Source organism: Schistocerca serialis, chromosome 9 (genome assembly GCF_023864345.2).
Source record: "Schistocerca serialis cubense isolate TAMUIC-IGC-003099 chromosome 9, iqSchSeri2.2, whole genome shotgun sequence".
Lineage (NCBI taxonomy): Eukaryota > Metazoa > Arthropoda > Insecta > Orthoptera > Acrididae > Schistocerca > Schistocerca serialis.
The window spans coordinates 331544368-331568134 of record NC_064646.1 but is presented as its reverse complement, the minus strand read 5'-3'; the positions used below and the strand labels follow the sequence as shown (position 1 = coordinate 331568134).

Here is a 23767-nt window from a genome sequence, read left to right as displayed (position 1 = left end):
ATGGGTGGAGGGAGGGGGGAATAGTGAAAGAGAAATAGACTAGCAGAATTTTGCACAGAGCATAGTTTAATCATTGCTAACATTTGGTTCAAGAGTCATGAAAGAATACTGACACTGTGACTTGCCTTAGAAAATAGTTTAAGGAAAGAAAGCCTTACTTTTGAAGAGTTATCTGCTTTCATTAGTGTATTATATCTCGTAGGAGTGAAAAAGGCACAGCGTCTCTATATTGATGTGCTATGGGCCACAGATGGGACTGCACCGGATTTCTTTATTGCATCGATGAGCAAGCGAAGGTTCCACACACTTCTCCAAGCTATACGTTTTGACGGAAAATCTACGGGAGCTCAGAGAAAGGAAACAGATAATCGCACCTATTAGAGAAATACTTGACGAATTTGCGGATGTTTGCAAGAAGAGCTATAGTGCTGGTGCATTGACAACAATAGACGAGATGTTAGATCCATTCCGTGGGCGTTACAAATTCGAGCAGTATATACCAAACAAGCGCGCAAAATATGGCATCAACTGTTATGCGCTCTGTGATGCCAGAACGTTTTATACGCTAGGTATGGAAGTATATGCAGGCAAACAGCCACCTGGGTCATATCAGGTACCCAATTATGCAGAGAATGTGTTGTTAGGATTGATTCAACCGAATGACAAAACAGGCAGAAACGTGACGATGGACAAGTAGTTTACATCTATACCATTGGCGAACGAAATGTATGCCAATCAGTGACTCACTCTGCGGAAGAATAAAAGTGAAATTTCACTGGGGCTTCTGGACCTAAAGTGTAGGGAACTAAACAGCAGCATATTCGCATTTGGTGAAAAACCAAGCAACAACTGCTTGATTTGCACATACATAAAATAGGAGAAATAGAAAAACAATGTTATCCACCATGCACAGCGAAGATGTTATAGACGCTGACAGTGGCGAGGCGAACAACCCTGAAGTCATTACATTTTACAATCTCACAAAAGGAGGTGTAAATGTTGTCGACCGTTTGAAATCAGCATATTGTGCTTCAAGAATAAGCAACCGCTGGCTTCTTATACTGTTTTTCAGCTTGTTGAACATTGGAACAACACATGCTCAAATAATATATAAGGTAAAAACAAATGACTTAATTCCACGGACAAGACTCGTCACAGAATTCATCATGATACTTACAAAAGCCCCCATGATCAAACGTATGTCGATTCCGAGAATATCACTTCACTTGAAGCAGAAAATAAAAGGTGTTGTACACATTTGCAAATTACCAACAGCTAAAGATGAAAATGAATCGAGAGAAAAAACAAGATGTTACTACTGCCCTTAAAGGAAAAATAGATTCACACAGCATCACTGCCATCATTGCTCCAGCCCCGTCTCTTAACAACAGACAGCACCGAGTGTTCTTGTTTGCCAGGAGTGTTCGTCATAAAAAGCCATATGTCAATCTGTCGAGTAAAAAGGAGTGTGGTCAACCTTAATTCATCACTTGCTATAAATATTACGAACTGTTGTTCTTACAGGCGTTGTAATTGTAATAAAAAGAGTTTCTGAAGTCTTTGCATGTTGAAACATTTTTAAGTTAAGCAAATTACATGTTCCATACCACATTTACACTAATATATAAAGCTTTGGTAATAATAATGAAATCATTTATATGAGTCTTCGTCTGGCATAAAAGAATAAAAATGGTGCAAGATCTCATTGTTAGAGAAATCTAAAACGGGAGTTAACGCGTGGCAAGAATATACTCAAGCGACCGCCAGTTAAACACCAATAAATTGGGCGGAAAATAGTACTGTGGAACACACGAGGAGCCCCAAACACCAAAGTTCTACATTGACGATATATTCGTCGTCTTTAGCCCTTTGAGTGCAGCACCGGCGCGTGTGGCTGTCCATGTCAGGCCTGCCCTTGGGGCCGCCTAATCCGTGTACCTGTGCTGGCAGCCACTTCCGTGGACTACTGTCTGTGCCTGAGCTCTCCGTTCGGCCGTCCTCTCCCTGGCCTGAGTATTTCTGGAACCACGGCGGTCGTGACAGTCTCGAAGTTAGTGTGTTCGGCGACATTACAAATAAACACAGGATATCTGGATACGTATTCAGTAGCTTTGAATCTGGACATCAACTGCTCGACAGACCTAATGTATACTGGAACTGCTGATGCTGCTAACATGTAACTCATCAAAGGCTTTCTTTCATTTGCAATTACATCTTGAGAATCGTCATAAGGTCTCAGTATACATCTGTGTTTTATTTGGCACACTAATACTTAATTGTCAGATCATTGTACGCAACTTACGATGTAAACGCTGTAGAATCCGTAACGACCGAATGTTGATGTTCTTCTGTACTAGCGCAATAATTCGCCCGCAAGCAAACTTCGAGGGAAGCGTGTGGATGCCGAGACACACTTTTGAAGCTAATCACTATATTTTGAGAGCATTAACGCAATAAATTACCCGCAAGGAAACTTCAGAATCAGAAATTCAACATTACTGAATTGCTTTTATACGGGACGCAACTGTTATTGTACAGTAGAAATAAAAAATGGTTTATAACTTCTGTTTAAATATTAGATAAGGAAATACTCAAGTTTCTAAACTACCTAATTAAATGTCAGCTTTAATTCCTAATGACCTTCTGTCCTTCAGGAATGGGCGAGTGTGTGCAACTGACCAATGTGTGCTGAGACTCCATTTGCAAGTGTAGACCTAGAATTTTTTGACAAATCCAGTGTGCTAGAAAAACAGGACAGCAATCTGTTACTGGATGTTACTAGAAAATTGTAGCCTGGGCTGCGGTAAAAGATATTAATTTAAACGCTGAGTAGTTTCAGGCGAAGCCCATTTTCAAACAACCGTGTCAAAAGGGAATGTGTCAGCCACATTATAGCTGCTAATAAAAGCATAGAGTATCGATAGCTATCCATCTCCTATGGGTTCATTAACAGCTATTATGTGTTTGTCACAGTCTATGTTATACATGGTGGTTTGAAAATGGGCTTCGCCCGAAACTAGTCGCCGCTTGAATAAATATCTGTTACCGCAGGCGACAATTTTGCTACCATTTTTGTTTAATTAATGATATTTGCACTAAGTTTAAGGTTTAACTTCACCAATAAGTTATGGGAGAATCCCTAAATTTTTATTTTTGAACCTTCTGTACAAACATTTGAAGCATCCAGTTTGTGTTTGTCAACAAAGACTGGATGTTTCACATATTCGTACATAAGCAGTTTGTCAGAAAAATAATTCATCTGGAGAGGCTCTTCAAACTCATATGATTCAGTGTTTTCTCACAGTTATATTACGCATCCTTCTTTCTCATCCGGGCTTTGGACCGGCAATGGCGAAGTTAATAATATATTTTTTTAAAATTTTTGTAATTATTTTCATTTTTCTTAAATTTTTAAATAATTTTTTTTTTACAGAAGTAAGGGCTTCATTTCATCTTCCAGCTGTAACAACTTGGCTAAAAGTTCTTCTTTGTGTGCTATGTTCAAAACGTGGGTCAGCGTGGAAAGGTACATTGCATGTTTTGCAGTCATATTTCGTTTCTCGATGCACATTCTGTTTCGAGCAGACTGCACATCTACGCTATAATCCGTGTTTCTTGGACTGGTCACTTGGAATGACATATGGAAAGTGCCTTCCAGTAAAGCGAAGGGAATTCTCTTCACCAGAGCATCTTCTTTTCCTATCTCTTTTCTGTTCCTTAGCAAATTTTTCCCCAAGTTCTCGTGCCAGACATAAATGAAAATCTGCTAATGATATTTTGCTCCCTGTCACCAATATGTAAAGAGTGTGAGCATTCAAAACACAAAGGTCCACAACATAAAAAAAACTTTTTGTACCGTTTCACAGATTTACGCACAGATGCAACAGGGCTTAATAGCATATCGGAGTGGTCTACTGTTCCCATATTTGCATTGTAATCAACAACACATTGCAGCTTCATTACTTTTTCGCCAGTCGTCCTGTTGATCCTTCCTGTGTCACGCATTTCTATAGTGTTGCAGGTAGTCAGCATGAAAACTTCTCTCTTGTCGCACCACTAGATGGCAAGCATTGCGTCAGTTGACATAAACTCAGCTTCTCCTCATTTCAGTTTCTTTGTTAGCTTCTGAAAGTTGCGCCTGTTGCTACTTACAGTACCGCATGCTGCTGTTCTCTGGTTTTGAAGCCAGAGGAACCAGGTTGGAGTTGTATACCAATTGTCGACATGTAGGGTATGTCCACATTCAAGGTATGCCTTCATTAGTGTTGCCACAATATCACCAGACTTCCCCAAATTATGTACTTGAGTTTCTGCTGTTGTGCTTGTGTATACAATAAAATCCAAGACGTTTCCAGTTTTATAGTCGCATAACACAAACGTTTTGATTACAGATCTACTTCATTTCGAAGGAATGTATCGTCCAAGAGATAAGCGACTTTTGAACAATAATAGGCTTTCATCAACAGAGTTTTCTGTATGGATTAAATGCACTGCGGAACTCTACACGAACTGTATCAGTTATTTTCCTAATTTTAAACCAGCTGTCATCTCCAGGATTGGACGAGTTGTCACTAAAATGCAACATTCTCAATTTAACATAAAACGGTCATGGGAGATAACTTCGCCAAACGTACTCAGAAGTACATCTCTGGACCAATATTCCTTTATTCTCAATTTTTTAACATGAGCCATGAGGAGCAAAATACCATTGAAGCTATACATTTCCTCAAACACTGTATCTTTCCAGGTGAACACTTGAGAACGAACTAATTCCGACATATTTGCCATGGTGAAAATGAAAAATCGGTTCGTTTGAAGTGCTATAAATTTCATCAGATCTTCTGATAGAAATAGCATCAAAGAGGATAGAACGTTTGAATCAGGCGCTAGTTGACAACTATATCCTGAAAACGGGTCATCAAATGCATGAAGTGCTGGACTGAAATCACGTTTTTCCCAATCAAATTTCTCATTCTCACTATAGCGTGGACTTTTATGGGTAAATTCGTCTGCACTTTCAGAATCTGAAGAATAACTGTCCTGGCGAGGTCTACTAGATGAAGTACGTGGCGGTGTATTACTGAGAGATTGTTCTGATGAACCTTCATCGTCACTACGTTCATTGAAGATGCCACACTCACTTTCACTGTCACACCTTGTCAGTACCTCCTGTATCTCTTCGTCAGTGCAACGAAGCCAATGTGCCATTTGTCTGTGGAACTCAAAGTGACAGAACTCTAAAAATGCTGATGAAACGGCAGATAGCTAAACGACACCACAGAAGTTGAATGCAGAAGATCACATGAACCAGCTAACACGAATGACGAACATACTGCGAAATCCCTAGCAGAGTGTTTCCCAGATAGCAGGGACATCAGAACCGAACAATAAATACGGTACATCCTTCCCAGGGAGTGCACGGGACAAAAGAAATTCCGACAGACCGGCAAGCAGCTCTAAGCGGCTATTGACGTCTGCAGGCGCACAGGCAGTGGGACCGTCTGTGGTATAAGCCATCATTAGAACTTACGTACTGGCCAGGCCACGCGGCGAATGCCATCTGCAGAACCCTCAGGAAAGCCCAATTCAGCAACAAACAACGTCTGCAGGCCCTGTGGCAAGGTGGAGCACAGCGGCATGTCACGTCTGCAGTACTCAAAGGGTTAATAGGAGTAAGGACGAGGCGATCTAGCTACAAGATATTTTCATCTCTTTACACCGAAACTTCAATATTATCATGGCGCTTCATGTTTAGGGCTGTCTTAACTTTATGGATTTACAGGTAAGCAGGAATGGTCAGTGTTCATAATACGAAATTTTTCGAAAGCCGACCACAAGAGATGTCGTTATTGCTGAGAATTTTAATCGCACCCTACTGCAGAACAAAGCTTTATCTCGTTCAGTGTCCCACAGGTTAAAACAATTTGCAACTGACCAAGTGGCAACCGAAAGCAGCCAGCCAGCACAGTACGGATAGGGACTGCAAATGGAATTAGAGAAAGTAAAATTATGGACACGGCGATAAAATTTTGTCAAAGACTTACAAAGAGACCAGGGTAAAGAACGAAAAGTTACATATGCTGCTATGACACATTTTCTTCCCACCCTCTCTGAAGAGTTTCAATAGGATAAAGTGGTGGTAGGTTCCAATGATATTAACGAACTAGGTAAGCTCCTGCGACATAGTGCAGGGCAGCCTGTTACTGAATTTTTCAATGGGCTGTCTATGAGACTAAGTGTCGACCTTGTGACACTCTTTATAATAGCAAATGTACAGTGACGTTTCTAGCAATGCTGTAATTTTCACATACAAACATTTACTGTCATGTCTTACACGGTTTTATGCGTTTTCGCTATACGTTCGTCATTGTTAGTAATTCGTATGTACAACTTATGTTAAATTTCCTTATGATACAGGCAGCTTCGCCACCTGGCGTTGTGTTAGCCCAAGGTGTGCTCTATCGGCCACAGTGCGCGTTAACTGCAGCTCTGGCTCTCGAACGTTTGGTTTCTGTCTATGTGAGTGGGAAGATATTGCACCTGAAATACAAATATGCATTTTTTGATGTACGGTGTATGCAACTGCTTCTTTAGTACATAAAATTGCGAAAGATATGTATATTTTCGCCTACTGTCAGACTTTTTACTTCTTATAATTTTTGTACGTTTTTGATCCAAGCAGTTGTGTATACTTCCATTCGAATTACGGGAAGAGCTTGCAATCCCAAATTTTAATTGCTGACAGGTCATCAGATGATGGCTGGTCCCATAAGATGTTGTGAATCTGGAAATTAAAAAATCTCCAATACAGTTACATGATTTTTTTCAGGAAAAAACAAGCATTTTTAGAGTCATTTTTACTATATTTTTCATGGTTACCTACATCAGCCAGGCTAATCAGTCTCAGATAAAACAAATGATGCTACTTTTTGCGCCAGTATGAACCTTGAGAAGTATCTATCTGATTTGTAGTCTGGCTGGCTTTCCTACACTCACCCTGCTTTTAACCTGACCTGTTCCCTCAATACTTTTTGTGACAGAACTTTCTCTGTGTTATTTCTAATCTGGATAGGTTTCATCACTCACTACACAGTTTAGTATCTTGTATTCACAAGTGAATAGTAATCACATAGTCAATTGAGATTTTCGGAGGATTCCTTATGGTTGATATGGTTGTTAGGATTCCTTGCTTGTTCATACCCAATAATTTCCCGCCGGTTAACTGTTATTTAAGTGGCTACAAGTCATATTTTTTCATTTTATATTTGGCGTATAGTATTTTACAGTCTAGATATTCTATGAATATTGCCCACAATTTTCTTTCTTACCCTCAATTACTTAGAAATTTGAAGCCCTTTCGGTTTAGTCTCTGGTAGCGTTATTTGATATTGTGTTAATAACATCCGATGTATCACTGCTGTTGAACATATCTAGACAGTAGGTATGCAGACTATGGTGTACTCCATATGACACATCGCGAAATTTTAATTTTAATGAAACTAATTTTTCCTAAGAACTAGGGTGTTCTCATCTATCAGAGTCATAGATTTATTTTATAAATATCTAGACAAGCAATGTACTTTTGCGATTCTGATTTTGTACGTTTTCTATGTTCAGCATGATCTATTATAATTTTGTGATCTCAAGACCATAAGTTCCAATGATAACCAGTGAGTTTACGTATTCTGCTTTGTTGGGCATAGTGTGCACATGTGCATTTCTTAATGCTGCATACTGAATTATGTAGGTTATAAGCGCTTTTATTTCTACACTTCATTTTCTCTAATGTCAACACTTGTATACCTTCACATCTTCTACGCATATACTCGTTGTTTTTAACATACAGCAGCTTGGAAATAGCGTTAATGAGATTCTCAAAATGGTGGTACAAATAAAACAAAATATTCTGAAATCATATGGCTGTTTGGCGACTTCAATTTTCTGAAAAGAATGGACAGTGTCTTGAAATCAGGATATAAGATGTAAATCAACAAAAGCAAAATAAACAGAATAGAACGTAGTCGAATTAATACGGTGATGAAGAGGTAATTAGAATAGGAAACCACACTGTGAAAGTATTAGATGAGATTTGTTGTTTGGGTAGCAAAATAATTGATCATCCCCAAAGTTTAGAAGAGGATATGAATTGTAGTCTGGCGTTGGTAAGGAGACCATTTCTGAAGAAGAGGAATTTGTAAACATCGAATATCTATTTCAGTATTAAGTAGTCTTTTATGGGCTTTTAGCGTAGAGTCTAGCGATGGTTAGTAGTCAAACATGGATGATAAACAGTTTACACAGAAAGATAATAAAAGTTATTGAAATGTTTTGCTATAAAAAAACGCTGATCATTAGGTGGGTAGCCATATAAGTAATGAGGAGGAACTGAATACCATTGAGGAAAAACGAAGTGAGTCTCACAACGTGACTAGAAGAAGGGACCTGTTGACAAGACACCTTATGAGACAGCAAGGAGTCTCTAATTTATTATTGGAGGGAGGTGCAGGAGGTAATAGTCGAGGATGGAGACCAAGCAATGAATACAGTAAGGAGACACACATGAGTGTGAATTGCAGTAGTGAATCAGGTTATTTTCCAATAAGGAGGCTTACACTGGACAGAGTAGCAAGGAGTACTACATCAAAACAATCTTAGAACTGGAGACCACGACAAAAACATTGAAGATCAGTATCTAGAAAAAACATACGTGAAGGTTGAAAAATAGGATGTACAGAAAAAAATAGGGTTATGTAGGTCGATTGGGCATTGTGCTAAGGTACATTAGTTGGTAGATGAAAGCAAACGTGTCAGGTTCGAGTCCCATTCTGGCACACAGATTCAATCTGCTATGAAGTCACAGTATCATTAGAAGGATGCAAAACTGACAGTCCTGATTTCATGTGAACAATGTGTTCATACTGTTGTGGGTTCGCAGGAGAGCCAACACCGGGTACTGGAGGAAGCCGAAAGGCACGCGTTTTAGCTCACGCAAGCTGGCGTGAGGTTTGGAACAGGACAAGGAAATTAGAATTTAGAAAAAACGGACGTAGCTGGTGGAATACTTAACTTTAATTCATAAATGGTGAACGTCGCTCTTGACGGTACATTATTCATAATGTCAATAGTAACTGGAAATGGCGCCTTTTTAGGTCGTAGCAAATGACTTAGCTGAAGGCTATGCCAACTATCGTCTCGGCAAATGAGAGCGTATTTTGTCAGAGAACCATCCCTAGCAAAGTCGGTTGTACAGCTGGGGCGAGTGCTAGGAAGTCTCTCTAGACCTGCCGTGTGGCGGCGCTCGGTCTGCAATCACTGATAGTGGCGACACGCGGGTCCGACGTATACTAACGGACCGCGGCCGATTTAAAGGCTACCACCTAGCAAGTGTGGTGTCTGGCGGTGACACCACACATACATTGGTTATGAAATACTGATAAATAGCGAGTGTTCGTCTCAAGAGTGTAGGTTGCTGTTAACATGAAGACAAGAGAGAGGTGAGATTTCTAATTATATTGAGCGTACTGCCAATAATGGTATTTTTGCTCTTTATTATTTTTTACTGATGCATGGTACAAGAGAAATTTGTTAAGTCTCATCCATCCTTGCATGTTATAGGTTAGGATTTGTATTCAGTTACACATGTGATAGGAAGTCCACTCTCGAGACATGTACCATATCCTACCTGTTGTAAAAGTCAAGGTCAACTAAGGTAATAATTGTTAGTTAAGTATCTCACTTCATGATATATTTACGGTAGGCAATAAGCAGATGAGCAACTGTGCTGATTAAGCTTGGCCTACATTCTAACTAATGTCTCAATATCAAAGTAGTGTTCAGAAATTCGTTTGCTTCCAATAAATTTTAAAAGCTGTCTCATCCATATGCATGTTTGGATAGAATCTCGGGTGCTGGTAGGGGGAGAAGGAGAAGTGTTAGGTGGAACTGAAATACAAATGTTTATCAAGTGTCAGATACACATGTATTCGTATAAAGTGTACTGTAACAAAGGTGAAGAGCAAACACCATTGGCTGACGAATCGCTGAGAGCAGTAATGTAAAGATTGCTTCTTCTAACTTTTTGTGTCATTCAAGGAAATAGGACCGTAACACAGAAAGATAATACCAGTGTATCTATGTATTTCATTCTGATTCAAGATACGTAACTGTGAAATTATATTTCTCGTATTATACTAGTTTCATCAAAAAGTAGTGCCTTGTTTTTATAATTTGTTATGAATGCAACAACTTGAGCTGACAACACTACAGTGACGATTCATTTAACTACTTTCAATACAATTGCCGTCTATTGTCTTCGATTGGATCCGGCTTTTAACAAAAACATATATTTCAATACAGTTAAAGGCTTCGTGCTGTTTCTGAAGCCACTGATGCAAGAATGATTTCACAGAGACCTTATCGTCAAAGTGAATTTCACGATGAGCTTCTTTTCGGGCCGAAAAAATTGGAAGATTGATTGTCATGCAAAAGAAGAACACCCGCCATAACTTTCATTGGGTGAATTCTATGAAGATGTGCGTTAAGGTGCTTCCAGGTGGTGGCGTTTTGGTCTGCACTCCAGAATACTGTAATCATAACGTCTCTGCTGATAACACAGTTTTGACCTTTTTCTACTTCATTGAGTTTCCGTGATGCCATTCCAATAACTGCCTCTTGTATTCTCGTTAAAAAAATGTAACCACCTTTCGCCTTTAGGGAATTTCTTTCAAGAGACTCCTCTCCATCCAAACGGAAGAGATGCATGAGTTAAGAGGCAATTCTATTCCTTGCCTCTTTATCGTGATCGGTTAACATTCTTGGTACTCAAGCTGCACAGACATTCGAGTATCCCAGTTGTTGAATAATCATCATCACTCTGAATTTACTGAGGGAGGTAATGCGAAACAAATCAGCAGCCGGCGACAACCACGAATGATGTCGACTCGCTGAATGTTCTGTGGAATCCTTAAAGGTACAGACCTGCCACTCAGCGATTCGTCAGCCAATGGTGTTTGCCCTTCACCTTTGTTACAGTGATGAGTCCATCTTCTAACATTCCTCATATCCACTGTTGGAACATCGTACACAATCGTCTGTCTTCCATTAATGCATATGGAGGTTTCACTTTCTGGACTCAAAAATTCTATCACAGAACGCTGCCTAATACAAACATCGATGAAGGTTGTTTTAGAAACGGACTATAGTACCCGCATCTGGTGTTGGATGTAGTTACTACGCCAGTGGTTCAGAGGAGAAGCATTGAGGAATAGCGACAAATTAAATTTTTCATTTACGAAACTGTATTTCAGGAGGAGACAGTAGGTGACATTCTTTTTTGAGTGACCTTTGCACATAACAAATAACGGCACACCATTAATTTATATGTCATTGTTTAATGGTAAGAAAGTCTTCTTCTTTTACATATAAAATAAAATGTTCAGCGAAGAACTCTTCTTGGAAGTGTGGATTGATTGTTGCTCTCATAAAACACCAGAAAATTTATAGAACTTCCACGAAGTAAGGAAAACCACTGCCAAAATTATCAGAAATCTCAAGAGGAATTATTGCAAGAAAGTTTAACTCAAACAGAAGAAGATCTCCTGGAGAACAACACGCGAGACTCCTACAGAACATTCAAGACCAATGTGAGTAGATAAGATTCTTGAAACATCAACTTTAAGACTAAAGTAGTTTGTCAGTGAATGGAGACATGGAAAACAATCAGGTCTTGGCGGAATTCTTTGAAGATGGTTCAAATGGCTCTAAGCTCTATGGGAATTAACGTCTGAGGTCATCAGTCCTGGAATACTTTGAGGACTTCCTGAATTGTAAAGAGCCATCAGAGACATTAAATTACAATGAGAAATAACCAAACTCAGACTTGGTACTACCAACTATAGAAGAGGCTAAGAACTTTATAAGAACCCTGAAAAATAACAAAGCACCTGGGGAAGGCGGGATTATCGCAGAATTCTTAAAGTATATGAACGAGAATGTGATCATAGTACTGAAACAAATTATACCAAAATGCTGAGAAGAGAAGCAGCTTCCAGAAGGTTGGACACTGACATTAATACACCCTACTCATAAGAAAGGCGATGAGACAGAAACGGGAAACTACAGGGGAATTTCTTTAATACCTGTGACCTATAAGTTATTCTCTAAAGCACTGCTAAAGAGACTGGAAGAACAACGAAATCCCTAAATTGATCAGTACCAACGAAGCTTCGGAAAGGAGAGATCATGCGCAGAACAGATCCTGAATCTGAAACTGATAGTGATTTCCCTAAATCACTCCAGGTAAATGCCGGGATGGTTCCTCTGAAAGGGCACGGCCGACTTCCTTCCCCATCCTTCCCTAATCCGACGAGACCGATGACCTCGCTGTCTGGTCTGCTTCCCCAAAACAACCAACCAACCAACCTGAAACTGATAATCGCTTATCTAAAACATCGATCAAAAAGTTCGTGCTTACATTCATAGACTTCAAGTAAGTCTTAGATTATGTAGAAGGGCACACACTGTTCCAAATTTTAGGGGAGAATAATTCGGATAGAAAATCCAGTAAACTATTTAAAGAGACCATAAGCAACACAACATCCAAGGTGAAGTTCAGATGAAAGCTGTCAGTGGCCTACGAGATTAAAACCGGGCGAGACACGGAAACGGACTCTACTCTTTGCTCTTTAATTGTTTTCTCGATACGGCGATCAGAGAGTGGCGACAAGGAATGATAGGGATGGGTGGAATACAAGTAGGGTGTAAAAACAAATGAGTACGAGTAGGCTGTCTAGCATTCGCAGATTACATTGTGATCTTGCCCGAATCACTAGAAGAGGCAGTTAACCAAACCACAGAACTGCTGAGATACGCAGCTAAAACAGGCTTACAGATCTCTGTCGAGAAGACACAGTAAATGACAAATATCATGACAGCTCCCAGATGGATGACAATAGAAGGAGGGAAAATTCAGAAGATGGAAGGATTCAAATACCTTGGAGGATCGATAGACATTGGACTGACCGAAAAAGAAGAAATGGGAGCTCGAATAAACAAAATGAACTGAGCGTATAACTAACTATCAACACATACAATAAGAAGAATATTCCGAGAAATGCGAAATTGAAACTTTCCCAAACATCGACCAGCCCTGAAGCTCTATATGCAGCAGAAACTCTCAACTTAGCAGGAACCGGAGTGATTAAGAGACTAGACCTGATAGAACGCAAGATTCTCAGGAGACTATTAGGACCTCGAAGAACAGAAGATGGTCAATGTAGGAGCAGAGCAAACCAGGAACTGTATCCCTAGGTGGAGAAAATTTCTGTCGTCATCAGGAAAAGTAGGAGCATGTTCTTCGGTCACATCCACAGAATGGACCAGAAGAAGAAAATAACAATGAGTAGCGGAAGCTGCCTACTCATTAAAGCTTTGTGATTTTAAGCAGGTGAAATGCTATTCGCTCGGGCAGATGATTCTGTAACGTTAAAAAATTGGTTTTTGTCTTCTTTATGGTGCGTTACGTTTGGTCCGTATGCTGTGCAATAGCTAATCCACACGCGAGGTTATTTCTGTGAAGAGCCACAACGGCAGGCAAGCTTTGCGGGGATTGTTGACGGATCCGGCACACCGATCTCAGTCCCGTCGTTTTCCACAAAAGGGCAGGCCACGTCGTTCGGATTTGAGCACAGACCGCTAACCAGCGGCTGTATGTTAAATCGGCGGATTTTCGTTGTTTATCCGGGATCTCAGAACTGAGCTGGGTTCTCGAAAGGCCAGAGATCACAGGCGACATATTTCAGTAGATGCGGTTATATTTTGGCGAAAGTAAGGTGCACAATTCAGCGCTTCTAGGAATTTGTTTTCTTATGGATACGTTTTTGTGTATGAAACCCATTTATATCGTAGAGAGGATGTCAGTGAGTACGACTGCACGAAGAAATTGAGGGTAGTTCTCTTCGATTTATACGCTATGCCCTCATATATCTCTCGAAAGAAATATCGGTCAATTGATTGCCGAAACTCAACACGTTGACAAACAGGTCGGATTCATAATCTTGAGAAGTTCTCTGAGAACGCTCAAACAGCGATATGCTTCGAACACGACGTTATTGGACCTTGGAAACGTCCAGTAATTCCAACACGGGTGAACCAATAGTTGTAACACAGTTAGTGGTGATATAATAACGAATATAATACAAGAAACTATCTATTATCACTCCCAAAGGGTTGGTTTATATAAGGGGCAATCAAAAAAATTCCGCCTGAGAGCGTTTCCATTTGAGTGTATATCGAATGTAGCGGACACCCATGTGGGTATATAAACACTCACATTTAGGCAAAGAGTTTTGTGTGGCATTCGTGTCTTTGCGAAGTGCATTCGCTAAATGCAAAGACGTGAGTTATTGCGATGTTATTACCAAAGCATCAAAACACAGCCCATGTGCTGCTATTCTTTCCTTGGCTGACGTAGGACGAACACTGGCAGACATCCTTAGAAGAATGCACGACACTGCACCAATCGTCCCCTCCCTACAAGAAAGTCAAGCGTCAGCCATTTGCTGGTCTTTGATTACTGGAACCATCGCTTGATGATTTAACTGAAAGTGCTGTGTTCATCTCTGGAGATACGTGATGCGCAACAATGGAGGAATTGAGGCGTAATATTAAGGCGAAACGTCAGAGAAAACTGCAAGTGGTGTTGTTGCTTAGTAGTAACACAAATCCGAATACTGCAAAAGACGTAACTCAGAATTTCGTCAGCTCAAGGGGAGTCATACGAGCACCCACACCATGCGATTATCACTCTTTCGGTCCCTTTAAAAAGGCCTTCAAGGGTCAACGATCGGACAAGGATTTGCAGCAGGTACACATCAGTACAGGGTATTTGCCAATCGCGTATCTTCATCCTGGTGCATCGGTGCGGTGATTACTCAGTGCTCACATCGATTTCGTCTAATTGGCAAACAGATTCCAAACTCTACGGTTGTCTAAGTGTAGCTTTTTGATCGCCTCTTATACAGTTCACCGCTCAGTTTTCGCTTCTTTCTCAGCTCCTTTATGAAACATGATTTCATATTTTCTACATTAGTTTTCGATACATGTTGGCCCACAGTTCGATTACCATCTAGAACGTTTCCATCTATTGTTCTTACACTCTGCTGTTTACTGTCTTGTCCGTGTAACGTTCATAGATTTATTTTCACAAGGAAGATCTTTCAACTCATAGTTGTTTATGTTTTATCATGCAGCCATTGCTACCACTGGTTCACTCTTCCACCATACCTACGGCAACTAAGATTTCTGTCATGAGAAAACAGTAAGAGGCGGCACGGATTTCCTGAATGTGGCTCAGTGCAATAATACACTAACTGTGGGATCGCCTTTTCTGAGAGTGAAAATAACACCTTCACGGTCGTGTCCACATTAACATGCATGTGGGCAACAGCGGTTTCCTGAATTCACAGGAAATGCCTAAGCTCTAGCTAAGATACACTCTTCTGTGGACAACTAATGCCAAATTTTACGAAGATTTTCGGGAAGAAGGCAGTCTTGTATACTTGGACACAGGTTTTGCATCTTCTGCCTGATGAGGCGGTAAACTAATGAGTGATATTTTATATACATCACTGTTGTTAAATTTTAGGGACTTGTAGATATCCTAACTCATTCACAGTGGAGAAAAAAATGTTCTTTCTCAAAAATAGTTGAGCTATATTGTTGTGAAATTCGGCCTGGGTCAGCGGTGGTTTATTTTCATGCATTTGTGTGTACAAACTACCTGTCTTCTGTGTAGAAACCGACCATGCCAACATTTTATTATTGTCCCAAATTCTATGGTAAGTCTGTTTTCTTACAAACTGAGTTTGCTTTGTGGAGTGGTGCCTGATTACTCCGTGTTTGTGTGGCGTAAGGTGGCGTTATGTATCTTCAATTTTTATTGTATGTTGTAGATTTTAATAGCAATTAAAATTAAGATATTGTAGTCCTCATGCTACAATATGAATTTCATACCATCGTGGAAACCATTTTATTGTGTAAGCAGCACTCGAGTTCACTTTCTTGTATCATCATGTAGAGCAATTTATCATCAAAATACCTCACGTAATGTATTGTTATTTATGGAGCCTGCTTACTTCCTTAACCACATTATTTTCTGAATGTCTCAGAGAAACACCTGCCTGGAAGCATGATATACTGCTCGACATGGCAGGCCCTTTTCGTGCTGGTGATCTTTCATATTAAAAGTAAGCTGATTATGCCAGTATATCAATTGCAAACGTTGGTAAATTGTGATATTTCTGAAACAGATGGCCTTCTATGAATTACTAAATTTTTAAAAAAGTTATACAATCGCTGAGTATTTTTCCGTTTTTCTTTCGAACGTTTCTCCAAATGTGCCTGCTATTATTGAAGCTGGTATTTTTCAATTCTAGCCTTTAGATTTCCCATAAAGAACATCTGTATTTTATTCAGTGTGTTAAATATTACTTGTAATTATTTGTAAAAGGCCCTGGATGAGCCAATATTTCCTTTTTGTGTAACATTAGTTTCTGTTGTTCTGTGGATTACTCTTTTACCTATAATCCCTACCTGCACAATGCCCTCTTCTGCATTTCATAGTCATGTATTTTATTTTAATATTTTCTAGAATTATAGATGGCAACACTTTTACTTGCTATTTGTGCCTGTGTTACCCAGCTGTAGATCAAACTACAATCTTCTACATGTTTATTTCCAGAAGATTTCTCCTTTGTTCTGTAACTGATGAAAATTTTATTTTACTTTCTTTCATATGTTTAGCCTATTCGACTTCCCATAATGTACCAGGGTGAAGCTTTCCAAGCTTCAATTCCTGGTTCCTTTTTCATACCCATGTCATGCCCCAGTAGCCCGTCCTGTTCCAGAGGCTAGATTCAGTACTTCATGTAAGTCTATTGAGTCCCTGAATGAGGTACTGGCCCACTGAGCTTTGTAGTCATAGCTCGTAACTACAAAAAGTGACTATGGTACAGCATTTCTTTTGTACTATACGCTATGGCTCTACCCCAACACTCAGTTCTTGACTACTTAGCCAGGTACAAAATCACTTTAAAATAATTTCTACATTGAGTCATTAGTTAATCTATTTTTAAAATATGCTGGTTACATTAAAAGAAGCGAAGCAAGTGGCCTACGGAAGTTTCAACGTCTGTAATTTTTGTCATAGCCATTTCTGATCTTTATTGAGTATGACTTATGTGAAGTCTATTTTTCCTTCAAAATTTCATTCAGTAATTGTGGATTTGTGAAGATTGGTGTGTTTAGAGACATAACTGTGTATCTTATTCGATAATGCGGCTTATGGATTTTTCTTGGGACTCCCACTTTTGAATCAAGGAGGACCGTTATAAAATAAGTTCATGATTTTTGTTCTCTGAACAGGAAATTGCATTTATTAATCTTCTTTCTGATTTTTCTCTGGAATTTTACTGTTGAAACATATTTAAGCACAATTATATTGCTTTCAAACAGGAAAGTGGGAATGTAAGTCATATATTAATCATTTATCAGAATTACTACATAATTACTTACTCACACCACCATTGTAGTCTAAAGGTTAGCTACATTAGCTTCGATGAAATAAGACCGGGATTTTGTTTCCTGGTACCTCCTCAAATATTTTCGGACGTTGGAATGTACCTCGTGATGTCAAGTGATTAACTGTTTGAATGAAGACCCAGTGGAACTACCAGGATTAATCTACTGATAACAATGACTGAAGGGATTGGCGACCTACTTATCACTAGTCCCATGAACATAGATCGCTGGTTGTACTGACTTGTAGGCATCATTGGGCCAGTCATAACACGCCTTAGTCCTAACCTTGGATTAATCTTTAGATTTTACGTTTCGTTAGGCGCTTTCACAATTGTGGTATTATTAATTTTCCTGTTTATACTTTTTAAAAGTTTTCTCTCTTCAGAAACAAATTTGTGGTTTCCTTTATAGTTATTTGTGTCCTTATGATCATTTTATTCATATTTCTGCTGAGACAATCTATTTAGTGTCGTTTATTCTATTGAATCACTCTAAATCTTAGTCTGGATGATGATGTTCAGGAGGTTACTATTGCTGAATTTGGGTCTTACATTTTGCTTCAGCCATTTCCCGACTAATACATGTATAAACTAATAAATTTAGTTCTTTAGATGTGTGAAAGTATTTTATAATGCTAAAACATAAGAAAAAGCTTCATATTCATTCGACTTGTATAATATAATATTTGTGAAATGGGTTGAGGCGTACAAACAAGAGTGAACCTTGAGCAATGTGATCTGCAGTTGCGACATGAAATTATAGAACTTCTTGACGTTGAAGTATTTAAAACGTTCTCGCGGCTCGTTTTGCAAGTGGTTCACTTTATTTAATCCCATTTTCCTTTGTTCGATCCACACATTTTGTAGTTTAATAGCTAACATTCTCACAACAGGAAAATACATTTTGCCTCACGCCGCTCAAGGCAAACGTAAATAATATGTTAACTGATGTCCACCCAGATAATGGACTAACAGAAACAAAATTTATCGTGTGACTTAAGAAAATGCGACATTTTCTGTGATTTAGTTTCATATTACTAATACTTCCTTAGAGAAATTTTTGCACATCCATGAATCTTATGAAGTTAATGACAAATATTTGAATAAATATGTCTATAAAATTCTCTAATTTGAGTAATACAAAGGGCTCCAGTAACGATTGGGAAAGATTATTTTTTAGGATTGTTGAGATATCACTGAATGTAAAGAAAAAGCATGAGTTATAGTATTTCGTCAAGTTACTGTAGCAAATTTAAAACGGATTGTAATTTACTTTCTAATGAAACAATAACGTAATGTGGGTAATAATGTAATGTGTCATATTTATAAGTCATGGAAGAAGCCTATGGATGAGGAATATACCAGACGACACAGAAGGGATAATATAATGGTAACACATACGTTTCAAAACTAGATCTTAAAACCTGAAACATATCCATGGGCAGATGGAGACCATCACCACCGTTTATTGGTTGTGAACAGCAACTTAACATTGAACAAGAAATTGCAGAAATGTATGATACTAACGAGAGGGTACCTGAATCACTTGGAAGAGAGGTTCAAGAACAGCATCAGGTAACAACTGACGGAAAGGGGGTCAAAGAACGCAGTAAAAGACGAGTGAGTAGCCTTGGGAGACAAAATAATCAATTTAGAAAATAATCAAATAGGCAGGAAGACAAACTCAGTAAAAAAAAAAGTTTCATAATGCACAATATATTGAATCCAATTGACCAAACGAGAAAATATAAACCCAGAACAAATAAACAAGCAAAGGGAAGGAGAGATGTGTAACAAAGTAAGTTTGGTAGAAAATCATAAATTTAGAAGCATAAATGCCAGGAATAGTAATGCAAGAATATAGGAGCATTTTTACTAGGGAAAGAAAACTGGGATTAAACAAACGGAGCGCAACATTATCTACTAGTTGTAGAGAAACAATCCTGCAGTCGAAGAGTATGAAAGGGAAGTAGTGACTCAACACGAAATTAGACAGTTCTGTATAATATCCCCATCCGCTATTCATGGTGTATGCTGAGTAGCCAATAAAAGAAATCTATGAGAAATTTTGAAAAGGAATTTAGGTTCAGTGAGAAGAAATAGTTTTGCAAATGGCATTTTCGTTCTGTCAGCGACAGTTAGGGACATAGAAGACCACTTGATGGAATGAATTGTGTCTTGGAAAGAGGTCTGACATGAAAAAATTTTAATTGAGGGTGATGAGCAGTAGTTGATTTAAATCATGTGAGACTCTGAAGGAAACAGATGTATTTTCATATTTGGGAAGCTAAATAAATGATGATAGCTGCAATAGTGAGCATTTAATACTCAGACTGGCGACAGCACAAAAAGCAGTTCTAAAATGGATAAAACCACAAGGAATCACTCAACTAACTGAAATCTATGGATTACAATTTTCAATAGAGCAACCGAAAATTACCCTGTGGGATAAGCTTTCTCATGGTATTACTGACTATCATATGCATTTATGATAGAGGAAATATCCTAGGAATTTTTTAAGCTGGCTATTCCTGTTAGCTGTGGGATCAACATTGTTTTATCAGATTTTTCAGCGTTAATAAGACTTACTAGTCTCCCTGATGCCATTTCTGAAGTCATAACTCAACCTGAGCAGACCCTGTGTACTCCATTTGTCTTTGTCTAGTGTAGACTTTAATCAAGTGCGAAGACATTTCCAAAAGTTTGGTTAGCATGTGAATGAGGCAGGACGTGGGTACCAGCCCGGTATTCACCTAGTTGGATGTGGAAAACCGCCTAACAACCACATCCAGGCTGGCCAGCTCACCAGCTCTCGTCGTTAATCCACGATTTAATCAGAGACTGGTTCGCCTCCCCGTGTCCCGGAAGCTGACGCTTTAGCTCTCTCGGCTATCCGGGCGGACAAAAACTTATTATTAATGTTCATTTTTACCAAATGCTTTTAATCAAATTTCACCTGTTAATAATGTGAATAAAGTGTTATCCTCTGGCTGTTTTATAGCTTTATCCGACAGGGAAGCTACTTAGGCTTTATTAAACTTACTATGGCGCACACAGATAATTTCACACAAGGCTTGCATTACATTCTTAGGTTGGCACTAAACTGTGCGAAAGGTGCTGAAGCACCTCTATGAGAGTCGAACACAGAAAAATTTTAGCAGGCAGCGAACGACACCTGAACCCTATGTTACGACATCAATTTCTTCTTCTGTGTCGCTTTCGTTTATTGCCAGGTTCTCTAGTGCCTGCCACCGCACAAGACCTGAACTACGTGTTACCTCGTCCGGCTGCTTACCTTTCTCGTGATCTTCATCTTGGTCCTCCTCCTCAGACACCACCTCCAGCAGCCGGCTGTCTCTGTGCACCATGTGTTCTGCTCCTTCCTGTGGCGGCGGTTGCTGGAAACCCCCACCTATGGAAAAATAAATGTGATAGTTGAAGAACTGGCATTTGTAATACTTATATATCACATGTGATTTATAGCTTTTAACTGGGGTTCTAACATTTTGAGTTTCAGGCATCTTTTACGCTAATGAACTCTCCTCTGTCTTGCTCCGTGCTCTACAGAGTTACTTCAGAGAGTCATTTCCACAATGTCTTATACGAATCTCCTTTCTTGTTACAATGACGCTGACTTACTGTTAATATATCATGCTTACTTATTCTTTCCCACAGAGCGCATCTCATATACTATTTCATCTTCAAACAGATGAACAAAATCCACACCGATATATGGAAATTTCATTACCCTCTGAATTATAGATGTGTGCGATAAAGCTAACTGCGTTTATGCTATCAGAGTGTTCACATCCTTTTTCATGTCAGTAGTCTCACAAAATTACAGTATCACGTGACAGGTATCTAGGTGCCAGTTTCCTCTTTGCCTGGTACATCCCTAAGAATGGGACAGTGTCGTAGTTGTCTGATGTTACTATGCAAAATAATGCCCTGATGACGGATTTATCAAATGATATGATTTATATTCTAAGTATTTAAGTCACATCATACAACGTACGTAATACATAATCCTAGAAATGAAGGAACGGTAGCCTTCACACTATTCTGAGAATGTAGACAGAGAGGCAAAGTGTTGAGGAAACCCACAGTTTACAAACAACATCTTCTCGGTGGGTATTCGAGGAACTCGTTATTCTCCCTCCTTCACTAATGTCCAGCCAATGTGTATGTAGTATCCTCCCCCCCCCCCCCCCTCCCACAAAATATTCCTCAATTACGTAACGGCATCACCCTCTTCCACAACTAAAATATGTCTATAAATACATCAAAATTTAAGCTTACTGTTAACAACTAAACAAAACAATTCTAGAAGCCTTCAAGGTGCACAAAATCTCAGAAACCATACTATTGCCGTGAACCATTTAGTACCACTAGAATTCACTTTAGAAAGAAAATTGTGCTCTTGACGAGCTGTGGGTGCTTACAGTAATACTCTGGCAAACCTGGCCAATCTTTATCCCATGGGTTCTCTTCTTCTTCCGCGGGATACTTATCGCCAACGGTGCTGTGAATTAAGCTTAGAGCTGCCTCCAGCTCATCCTTGGAGTAACTGTGTACGAGTGGCACACAGGTAATCTCCTCCAGGCCACCTCCTGTCTGCAAAACAATAAAATAATATGTGAGATACAGTAAAATAGGTTATCTAAAGGCAAATTTCAGTGACGTATCTAAAACCGTAAAATTGTATACAAGTCTAGAGATGTTCTCCTGATGCACTATTTCTAATGTGAATCCACACACAACAGCACAACATTATTCACACAAATGCTGATGAATGAATTTTAAAGTGATACTCACAGATTCATGCTGATTACATGCATATTTCGGAGATAGTGAATTTGGAAATGACAAACCAGCAACGGCCGTACCTGTGTACAGGCCGTTATAACGCAAATCAACAAATCATAATCTTGTCAAACATGGCTACGGTAACTGTAGACAATAAAAAGTACATTAATTGAAACAAAAATAATCGCATACGTAAGAAATCAGAGTGCGAACTTGGATACAGAGGTAAGAGGTGGACGTCAAGAAAGAGAAAGGGATGATATATGGGTGCAAAATTTTAGGTTTACATGTATACATTTATGTTAACTTGTGTTTATCCGTAAGCCTCTGGGCTCACACCGATACAATTACTCACATAAGACTTCCCTACATGCGTTGCCAATTCACGTCGAGTGCAGCGATTCTAGCACACTAACAGTCTTCATGAGCGTTCACATCTACCTAAATCTAACATAACGTCAACATACCAGAAATAATAGAAACTTCGTTCCTCTCATTAAACTGCTATCAGCGTTTTTACTTCGCTTCGTGAGACAAAAATTCTAATTCTGTTTAGATTCCACAAACTACCGTAAACGTAATACAACAAACTTCACATACAACTAATTCCAGAGAAATATAAAAATATATAAAGATGACGAATGGCTTTACGTCTCTGGAAAAAGTGTAACATCGTTGGTCGATAAGCGAAAAACGTTCGCCGCATCATATCTCGATGTGCTAAACGCTGGGCAACTGCCGGACACCTACGCCAACGAGTTTGTCATGTTATTCGTTACAATATGAAATGTTATACTCCCGTAACACAATGTACAAGACACAACAGCTTGTACACATGTAAGTGTGAGCTGAAATGGAGATTTGGCTTACCTTCGCGTACTTCCTCCAAAGGAGGAAGTATTTCTCCAGCGTTCGCAATCGAAACGCACTCTCCTCGGACTCCATCCCATCGGCTATCTTGAGCCAACTGACGGGGATCGTTTCCCCGGAAATGAATTTACCGACCGTCAACTGTTTTCAGTTGTTGCGTGCAACATGAAGAGACGTGGGTGCAATGTGCCTCCGATTCAGGGAGAATACACGTCATACGGGTGCTGGTTTGGCATATACTGGAACAATGTTCTGTTATGGAATGTTAACCCGAGGTAATTATTTTACTAATATCCTCATTTTGTCAATGTTTATATATTTTTGGGGGTTTCGCAGAGTTTTACTTTTAATTCAGTATCGGGATAAGCCAAATTGCTTTCATATTGTATTACACGAATTGTTGGGTGATAAGGCACTGTATGTCAGGTCCTTAGAGAAGTGTGTCTAGCGAATATAGTGATTCAGGATACTAATACAAAAGCATTTACCACCGAATGGCGTGTTACCGAAATGTG

General features: G+C 39.2%; 1 protein-coding gene across 1 annotated transcript; it reads left to right on the top strand.

Moving 5' to 3' along the window:
• Positions 1–454: 454 nt before the first annotated feature.
• LOC126419597 (uncharacterized) lies at positions 455–877 on the top strand. The gene is made up of 2 exons (XM_050086784.1): positions 455–679; positions 797–877. The coding sequence occupies exons 1-2, from the start codon at positions 455–457 to the stop codon at positions 875–877; spliced, it is 306 nt and encodes a 101-aa protein (XP_049942741.1).
• The last annotated feature ends 22890 nt before the right edge of the window (positions 878–23767 follow it).